Below are 10,616 nucleotides of genomic sequence, written 5' to 3' on the forward strand. Positions count from 1 at the left end.
TTATCTTTGTTCAGAGCCAGACCAGTGATTTCCTTGTGTTTCCAGTCATTATGCAAAGCTAAGCTAACCAGCTGCTGGCTGTAGCTTCATATTTACCGTACAGACATGAGAGAGGTATCAATCCTCTCATCTAACTCTTTGAAAGGGAAGCAGATAAGTGTGTTTATCAAAATGTCAAACTTGTTATTTAAATGAGAGTCAGATAATGAAGAAGTAACATCTCTCTTTGAAAAGCTCTTAGGTTATCCCTCGCATTTCTATAAAACTGAATAACTCGAACTAAACCCAGATGATGATTAAAAATCTACTGTTGTTATGTAGTTGTTGATGTAACTCATTTAGATTCAAATGTAATCCAAATTGGCTGTATCAGGATACAATGATAAATTAATGATGGATGGGTGAGAAGATGGAGAGAGACATCTAAGAGAGAAAGACAGCAGGACTGACACCTGAGAAAGACATGTGTATGTATGTATGATGTGCTTTCGGAGTGGCTGGATGCATAAAATGGTACGATGGATGACTAGTAGACGCAATAAAGGTATAGAGGCCTGACATACGAGCGAGGGAGTGTGGTTTCGTTGGTTTCGTTGGGAGCCAATAGTAGCATTCGATGCGTTTCCACTTACATCGATGTAGTTGGCGTTGATGTAGTCGGAGGAGGGGTCGTCTTCTATAGGCTGGAGAATAACCCTTGAATGGTCATCTAAAGAAAGACACAGAAGTGCAGTGTGGGAGAGAGCAGTAGCAAGAGATAAAGCCAAAGAGAGAGAGACAGTGGCGTGAAGAGGAAAGCAAAAACAAAGAGAATATTTGTTTTACTATCAGTGAGTGCAAAGGTTATAACAGTTTTAGTTATTTCAAGTGAGAGATTAAAAAAAACATGGCGTTAAGGGTTCTAAGGCTCTATAGAGACATTACTGTAAGTTGATGTGTCCTTCAAGTGTGTATCTCTAAAAAACATCTTAACCGATTTCTTTTCTTTGTCTTTTACTTCATTTGATACCTTTCATTCTGTTGATTGTACACTTAATTCTGCTTTCTTCTTCCTGTAAAGCACTGTAATGTCTATCATAAAAAGTGCTACATAATTAAAGCTTGTTTGCTTACATGCTATAATGTTCCCATAGCGGTTCTTGGTGCGGTTCTGCTCCTTCTTGGCCACGTCCCAGGAGGCCGACTGGCCTTCAAAGAAACTCTGTATCACCAACAACACACAAAAACATAGAAAAGAAAATTACACGTCATGGATCCATAAAAATTACACTCCTGCAAGATAATTCTGAGAGGAAAGAAGAACTTTAATGATTGTTTTGCTCTACTAGTTTTATTCCATGGGTACATAAGTGGTGAGACAATTCTTATTAGACACTAAAACAAGATGACCATAAAAAAAGGTTTGTAGCTCTTTGACTGTTAAATCAATAAGGCAGAACATACTGTCAAATTAAGTGGCAATTTAACCTAATAGTCATTTTTTATCATTTCAATGCCAAAACATCAAAGCATTACAGATTTGTACATCAATGTTTTTTGTCATCTACAATAAAAGCCATATGCGTGAAAAATACATTTCAGATATCTTAGTGTGATTCACTCAGTCAGCAATCCTGATTACAATTTTAGATATCCTGGTTTATACTTAAGGTAATAACATGTTTATGCTTCTGTATTTCTAACAACAACAGCAGCATCAACATGTTACTGCTAGCAGTGATAAAAGTACTGATAATGGTAATCTTACTTCGTACTCCTCCTTAAAGCCGTAGCTGTCAGATGTTTTCATTAAGTTGATGTGCTGCAGGAGGTCAGCCACTCTGATGGCAGGGTGAAGCTGTCCTGTCTGATACGGAGATTCAGTTCCCTCACAGTGATACCGAGGAACATCCAGAAGCCTGCTGTTCTCTGCTGCAGAGCCGCTGTGGTTCTCATCTATAAGAGGGGAGGAAATACCTGGTCAGGTCAATCATTAGTTCACCAGAAATGTCACTTTACTGCTTGTTTGTTCATTAATTTACCGATGCCTTCACTGTATGACCCTGAAAATGTTTTTTATACTGCCCAAGGTGCAGGAAAATGAAAATGGACCCAACAATGGAGTCACACAGTAAAAGGCTTTCCAAGGCTCTGTAAGCTAGATAAAGTAATGTACACCTAGAAATAAAACTTGTTTGGCAAGAAACATTTAAAAGAAACGAAAAATGATTTTTTTTCGATTTCTCAAAACCAATACTGACTGCTGTCTGTGAACCATTAACTTTGGAAAATACTGCTCGGTCCCACAAACAAACGTGTTTGTTTCCTCCATTTATACTCACCTGTGATTGGAACTACATGCCAAAGCAGCAGAAAAAGAAAAGAGTAAAAAGATTTAGTTAAACTGTAGGATCAGTGGATTTGTTAGTAAGACTACACATCTACAAGGAGCTCAGAGGTGTATAAATAATGGATGATCACAAGAATACAGTTGACATCACAAACTGGTGGAAAATGACACAAATGGTACTAACAAATCTATCAAATTAGCAGAAGTGTATTGAAGTTGACCATTTTACCAAAATATAAAGACACTAAACACCAGGACACTAACCTAAAATGAACTGTAAAGCTATACTGAACTGGAAGTCTACTGCAATGCCCTCTAGTGGTATCATCCACCACTATTTACAACCACATCACTTGATTTGGTAACTGCTGGGTCAAACATATTTCACACTACACTATTATAAGCTTTCTACACCTTCCATACCAATTGTCATGGTAAAACTGTGTGATTTAATCCTGTATTGACATATATTACCAATATTAACTTATTTTAACTGTATGAAACATCTGCCTGTCAATTTAAGAAAAAAATGATTTGATCAAATTACAGAGCAGGAACCATCTGCTATTTAGTGCAGAAAGGCTGCAGGTTTAAATATCTTTGCATTTTGGAAGCAGTTGCATGTAATTAAGGGGTCAAATGGTAGCAGAACTTCCAGGTGAACATCTCTGTGCTGTGGGGGATAATGTGAGTTGGCAGTAGTAATGCTCAGACTGACAGGCTGTATAATGGAGAAGCTTGGGGTTGCAGCACAACCGACTGATTTCATCTTCACCACTGTTTATTAACTGACACTGTTTATTTCATTCAACGGATGCTTTTTTCTGCTCTGAGGACATGTTAGCTCATTACTGATTGTTAAAGGTTTGTTAGGCCCTCGTCAGGCCAATTAACAGTAAACTTGACCGGACACTGCCTCTTAATTCGTTACTTCCTGCTACTTCTTCCCACTCTGTGATGTGATTGGCTGAGACAGATTGTAACTGCAGCCTTCACTCCAAATTAGAGGCTATGGAACAGTTAATTAACACAGTTTGGTGGTGTGGTGGATTGTGGAGGCCTTAAGGGGATGTTAGAGCTCTACATCATGCTGCACTGTCAACTCCAGACTAAACTGAAGATAAACACATTGCAGTGCAACACTGGAGTTGGAGTAACATCCAACTTGGCAAAAACTACAGCTTTCACAACAAGCCTAGGGAATAACACGGATATTCAAGCAGACTTCCTAGATCCAATGCGTAGAAAAATGTGCTCTGCCAAACACACAGGCGCAAGGCTACAGGCACTAAGTTGTTCACTGTCACTTGATGTCACAGTTTAAATCTGCAGTCGTTTTGCAGTGGCAATGTGACAAATTGTCTTCCTCCTTTTAAGCATCAATTTCTGTTGTTTTTCAGGACAGGACATGGCATGCCTTAAAACAACTCAAAACTGTGGAAATAATTAGGTCTCTAAGGGAGAATGATGGTAATTACTATGAATATCAATAATGCTCGGTAGGAAACAGAAACCACGGCTGGGATTGGGAGTGATTGACCCGAGGGAAATAACAGTACAACAGATGAAGTGCTTGGCTGTTGTAGTTTTCAGTGCCGGCCATGTTTTACACTTGAGTTGGCAATAGGTGGCAAAAAAGGATAAAAGATGTACGCACAGTTAGTTGTTCCATGCTCATATAGTCTAATCCAATATAGGACAAGCATTTTTTGATTGCTGTTCAACCAAATCTGAGTATTTATTTTATTTCAAATAACTGACTATAGATTTGGTAGCAATACTGTGGAGACCTTCTTAAACAATTAGCACTTGAAAGGTATAGATAAGGGACAACACCATGCTACCAAAACTTCAATCGAGCCAAACTTTCCACCCACACAGAGATACATGTCAGAGGTCAAAGCACATGACACTGCAGGATGTAATGGAGACTGATGATGTCTGGTATTTTAACTACAGTAGGCATTTATACACAAAACTCAGGCCTATGTAATGACGCACAGGAACATACAGGACAGGGCTACAAGCACAAGGGCTTTGTGATGATGATGAGTGATCACTACAGGGTATTTAATGTGAGATATTCAACCATGCCAGAAGTCTCACCTAACACAGCAGTAGGAACCAAAGGATCGTTGGGCACTGCAGGAGGAAACACGTTGAGGAAATGTTCTAAATTTCAGCGTTACTTAAACATAGATGAGGATTCAAAAATTCAAAAATTTAAAACTTCCTAAAAAAAGCAAGAGGAGCAGTATATAACCTCTGATGTTCTCCCATCATGACTTAAACATGAGTGAAAAGATTTTATATAAAGAAACCACCAGTTCTCTTATTTTTTTTCTTAGCTCCATGTGGTCTTGCAAAGGCATGAATGATTTAACTTAAGACAGAAATAATTTCAAGTCATTTCTCTACAACAGATGATCTGTAGTTCACTTGTTCTCACATCAGACCCAAACATTCACCATTTCTACATTTCAGCTGTCATTGGTCTTTGCTTCTAATTATCAAACCAATATAAAAAAACTCAATCGATTCACAAGTTGTTTCCAGATTTAAATGTTGCAGTAAAAACACATTTTCTAAGATGTAGCCAGGTTGTTAGAAAACTTAAGCTCGCAACTTTGCACATGTAAATTTTGAAAAAGGAGAAATTAGATGAACATACATAGAAATGTTAGAATAGAACAGGATAAAACAGAAAATAAGAGTGAAGGTTCTCTCACAAGGTTTTGTTTTCTTGAAGGCTTATAGTCCGTGGCTAATATTACTGTTAATGCTTAAAATAATAATATTAATAATAATCTAGTTTATGAACCTACATCTGTTGTTGTAGTTGTGAGAGTCCATAAAGGTCACAGCCATCGGGTCTTCTCCGTGCAGAGTGCTCTGGTCAGCATAGCTGCGATCCATGGCATTCACCATATGTGTCATTTCCTGTCGTGTCGTTCCAATGGCGTCTTTACGTTTTTTAGCCAGTTTCCTGTCAGGGGCAGAGACAAACACAGTGAGGTGTCATACAAACAAAAACAACAAACATCAGCTGGCCTGCAGACCACCGCATCACTTTGCTTTTTCCTTGCGTTGAATTAATCTTCAAATCTTAAAGTGTAGCATGATTTAGCATGAAGTATGTCTCTTTTTGGTGACAATAAGCACAGCTGGGGGCTGCAGGCGGCTGATTCAAGATGCAGAGGAAAAAGGAGAAAATAAGAAATGTGGGGAGAAGAGAAAAAGAGAGGAAGGAAAGAGGAGAGAACAGGCAAGGAAGGTAGAGGAGAGGCTCATTTGTAAATGGCAGCATGTAACAGGCTCAGCTACAGGAGCAAAGGGAAAATTGCATCTAATACAGACCAGGGAAAATGACCTATGACCTACAAGTAGCAAAGGGAAAACCTGCTATGAACCTACAATAAGTAACATAGATGAGCTGTCAGATGAAAGCCTTAAAAAATACTGAACACTATATTTTTATTTGAATGAAACATAATCTTTTGTAACATTATTTCTGCATTATCAGTATTATTAGAACAAAAAAATACTATGTAGGCTTCAATAAAGCAAATAAAAAACAAACAAAAAAGGAAAAAATCCTAAAAATATGAAATATTTGGTTTTCATCTGACAGCAAAGATTGGAAAAATCCCATTAAAACAACAGGAGTGTATTATGACCTTATATAGTAGCCCAGAGAAAACCATTTACCAACCAAAGTAACATGGTTATTATCATATGAGTAGAGTTTAAGGTCATGTCATAGATAGTCAGCCCAGTATTATAAGAGAACAGGAAAATACATTTAAATAATACACGATTTTATATTTTAATCTATTATTTTTCTTCACAGGTTGTTGTTATATTGTGGAAACAAATGGTGGCTTTCATGAATAGCAAAAAAAGAGCGTACAGAAACTCTTCTTTATCATGAGATCGTTGCCTGGCGAAGAAAAATAACAGCTTAAAACAAAACATCAAGGTATCCTTTTCAGGTGTAACTCCATCAGTGTGTGCAATCCACAAAATCCCAGGGAAAATAACTTTAGAGGGCTTAATATTTCGAGCATGACAGAACATGCAGGAACATTATGTACCCAGAGCCATAGGTGTATATCAGTTAGGACATCTCTATTGATTATTGCGCTTTTACACAGCCTTCTCAAGATGAGTTAGTTGCTCACTTGCATAGCAATTTGAGTCCAAACATAAAAAAAACAGAAACTCTTTAGCCAGGACTCAAAATGGCTACAGCTAGAAGCAATGACATCTGAGGAGGACTGATGAACAAATCCATTTTTGACTGTTGCCAAACTGATACAATATACGGCTCTGACTTCTTCCCAGTAGACAGACAGGTAGCATGCTGTGGTTTTTGTATATTTTACCTCTTGACCCCAAAATACACCAACTCCACCTCTAAGACCACATACACACAATAAACACACACCCATACACTCAGTAGGAACATAGATTTAGCTGCTGACCAGCTGTAGTTGTTTGTGTGTGTTTGTAAACAGAAAATGTGAAAACTGGAGAGAAGGAGGTATATATATATTATAAACCACCATATACCGCATATTTGTAGATATTGTATATAAGGGAGAGACATGGAAACAGAGAAAGAGAGAGAGGGGTGGCTGTGACCAGAACCAGGATAGATTGTTTTATTGTTTTTCCTATCTGAGTTGTAAAATTAAGTTGTGGATTGATTGTGAGCGCAATATACATATTTAAAATGTACTATAATATCTACTTAACATGCCTTGGCGTACATTTGCCATTTTAATGGCGGCCAAGACACCTTAAAAATTTATTGTTAATGGGCAACAGAAATAACAACATGGCACTGTGTTCTACTGCAAAAATATACTTTATGTGGGAGTGGTTCAATGAAATATGGCAATAGATGGATTTATTAAGGTGAAAAATGTTTTAATAATACTTAGATGGTCTGTACAAAGACAAAAAGAGAATTTATAGACAGTTAAAGATTATTCTGTTAAATTTATTGGAGTAGATGCTGAATCTTCTCACTATTTAATTTTTTAAAGTTCAATTAATATATGGATATACATGTGTATGTATATATATAATCCTTTTATGGGACCTATACATAATTTGTCACTTCTTAATGTTGGCTACATTTTATTTGTGTAGTTTAGTTATAGTTTTTATTTTTATTTGCATGGCTAACAAAACACACCCACATAAAAAAAACATAATATTTTTAAGGATTAAAAATGATTGAGCTGATGAGATAAAAAGCAAAAAACAAAACAACAAACCCACATTTCTTATAAAGACATCTTATCAAAAAAGAAATAAATTAATGTCAACTTGAGAGTAGATTTTATCTAATTCATTTAATAAAGTTTATAAACAAATATCAAAACTAATTTTTAACCAATGACTCAGACTGCACCCCACATATTTTTTCAAGGCAGCACAAATGAGGAATTAGGGATCCATTTTGTTCACAGCCAGTGAGAGACAGGAGAAGAAAAGTAGAGAAAGAAGTACCCACAAGAAGAAAAACGCTCATAAGAACAACCAAAACAAAATAAGAGGCCATGTGTCCCAAACAGGAAGCCGACTGGTTCAGATCCACTGACAGGAAAGAGACTGAGCATGTTGTAGCAGAGTTACAGTACCATGATACCTGTGACTTGATGGGCGGATGGATGATCACATGACTACATGCACACAAAGAGCTACAAGTCACAAGTGCAGCATTCTTTTTTCAAATAACACGCTTAGGCCTGTGTCGTCCCACTTTGGCCTGCTTTGATCTGGTTTATGGCCAACATTGGCCTTTATAAGCCTGCTTCAGAGCAACTTTGGAGCATGTAGAGGACACCGGGGCTGAGGTCAATTCACTTTCAGTTCAGTCCTTTTTTAACAGAATCTGAGTTTTAGTTTATTTCTTGTTATTTTTAGACAGGAAACCAGCATTATCTTGCTAAAAACTGTTATTTTATCTGGAAGATTTAAATGTATAAAATTGGTTGAATCCTGAATCCTAAAATCCTGACCTGACTGACATGAAAGTGAACTGACCCCCACCCTGGTAAGGCGTCAATGAGGATGGCTTTGGTTGGTTGGTCAGAGCTGAAAATGTGTTTTGTCTTGAAAAAAGTATACTGCATCTTTAAAAATAACAACAACTAGCCACTAATTTGCCCAATAAGATAACAGCAGCTGGGTGAGCTGATTGTTCATTGGTTGTTTACTTACAGGTAATAAGAGTATGAATAGTAGGTCCTCCTGGGGTTGTGAGCCAATCAGAAAGCAAAGAATGAGACACAAGGGTCATGAATATGCAAATTAGGACAATACTGTCCTGTCCCAACCAGCAACAACAGAAACAGAAGAAAACACCTTTTGATTGCTACAACTTGAGGGTCATGCACGGGGTTGTTGGGCTATTTCTTTAGGAAAAGTAAAAACTCAAGTTTAATACTATATAAATACTATAAATCAAGCTAGGAGACTTGTGAAACTATTACAAAAATAACATCAAACTATCATAGTAAGCTAATCAACATGCAGTTTTTCTCTTCTTTACTTCTGGAAGTGTTTTATTTAAAATATTCATGCAATATTTTAAAGCTGTGTTTACTGAAACTAGACGCCCTGATTAGAGATTTAGCCCTAATCAGTTTTACTCCTTAAACATTTTGTCAAAACTGAAACAACGCTACCTAATCTGTAACACCACGCAGCTCGCTTCTCATAAAGCAAGCATGATGTCATTGCGATGTCATCATGTCCCACCATTTTAAAGATGCAGTATTGTTCAAAGTTGTAAAGGTTCAATGACAATGGAAATTGATCTCCCCAGAAACCTTTATGGAAGATAAAACTACTAAACACTGTCAACATAACTTCAGACTCAAGAGCGTGCTGCTAAATCAGCTGTCACAGTGGAATAATACATTACAGTTTAGTTACAAATCAACCTAAAAATGTCACAATAGAATAGAGAAACTATTTTTTACACAAATGGTGTGATGGTATAAAACAAACTCATGATGTAACTTAAACCAAGTCACTTCAAGAAGCTTTAAAGGCAATTTTCTGTTCCATGCAAAGATATGCAAATATGTTTTCTCAACTGGAAACAGCTGTCATCAGTTGATCACATCATTGTTGCTACATAATCTCACATATTCTCATAAATCAGTCACTTAAAAACCATAATTTCTTCAATGCGACCTAAGTTTATTGTCTATACTTAAAACAACACATAATTCTTCAAAATATTCCTAAAATAACACACCTTTTAAGTTGTTCAAATTACTAAAATATAGTTATATATATATAAATATAGCTGTCAGAAGTCAACCTACTGTAAATATTAGTGAGTGAGGTGAATTTGAAGCTGACTTTAGTTCAAATGCATGAATGCAGGTTGAGCTTCACCGTGGTTGCAGTTCAGATGCACAATAACAACAGACACTGTCCATCCAGAAAATTGTGCAGGCAATTTCAGGATAGTAAACAACAGTTACCTTCCAAAAATGCATAGGCTTTTGATTTGAACCAATTTTCTATCATCAAAAAAGCCTCAAGGGACTTATAATGTTCAGAAAAACATGTTACAGTAATCAGGCCACTGGGGATGAAACACTGGCAGGTTTTTGGACGGTAGTGAGTATGTTTCAAACACTGTTGGGTATCATGACGGTGCAACAGAGAATTAGAATAAAAAGGTGAAGTTCAGGGGCTGCAAAAGCAAAGTTCTCTGGTGTCGAGAGTTTATTACCAACCATAATTTAATGTCTAATTGTTTTTGATTTGCTGAGTTTGACAATGATTGGTTGTAATTGAGAGGCTGTTTTCATTTTTTGCTGACTAAAGCCTCTGGCAGGATGCAGTACTTTGTGTTCAGAGGAAATCATCTGTGTCCTGAGAGAGACATTTTCTAAAGTTGATGACGTTTTATCTTACATTTCTCCAAGATACTTGGTGGTCAATGAGGGAACCAACCAATTTATGTCTATTTTTCAAAAGCACTTTTCATTATAATAGAAAACTTGTGATATGAGACACTTGACACACATGTATCCGTCTCCAATATGCAAATTCAATTCCTAATTATTCTATTTTTAATGAGGTACTCAGGTTCCCTGAACACTGGACTTTAATTGAAAGGTCACAAGAGGAACGACATGTTTAGTAATAGTTAATTATTTCACAGCTGCACATAGTACATGAGTTATAAATGTATATGCACACACACGTCCTGGAAAGTACAAAGACATAATTCAACCTCATGTAACCTCAC

At 36.8% G+C, this 10,616-nt stretch overlaps 1 protein-coding gene across 6 annotated transcripts in view; it reads right to left on the bottom strand.

Annotated features, from left to right (window-relative positions):
- ptprk (protein tyrosine phosphatase receptor type K) overlaps positions 1-10,616 on the bottom strand; it is a 117,240-nt gene that overhangs the window by 11,777 nt on the left and 94,847 nt on the right. For 2 of the 6 annotated variants that reach the window (XM_067573208.1, XM_067573207.1), the window contains exons 22-26: positions 5,155-5,315; positions 4,436-4,471; positions 1,748-1,935; positions 1,114-1,201; positions 633-709 (exon numbers count right to left, since the gene is read on the bottom strand). In XM_067573208.1, the coding sequence (XP_067429309.1) occupies positions 633-709; positions 1,114-1,201; positions 1,748-1,935; positions 4,436-4,471; positions 5,155-5,315 (550 nt within the window). Of the gene's footprint in view, positions 1-563; positions 710-1,113; positions 1,202-1,747; positions 1,936-2,241; positions 2,334-4,435; positions 4,472-5,154; positions 5,316-10,616 lie in introns of those variants that run through there. The other 4 variants (XM_067573209.1, XM_067573210.1, XM_067573205.1 and 1 more) reach the window with 3 other exon arrangements.

The sequence above is a fragment of the Thunnus thynnus genome, chromosome 18 (genome assembly GCF_963924715.1).
Source record: "Thunnus thynnus chromosome 18, fThuThy2.1, whole genome shotgun sequence".
Taxonomy (NCBI): Eukaryota; Metazoa; Chordata; class Actinopteri; order Scombriformes; family Scombridae; genus Thunnus; species Thunnus thynnus.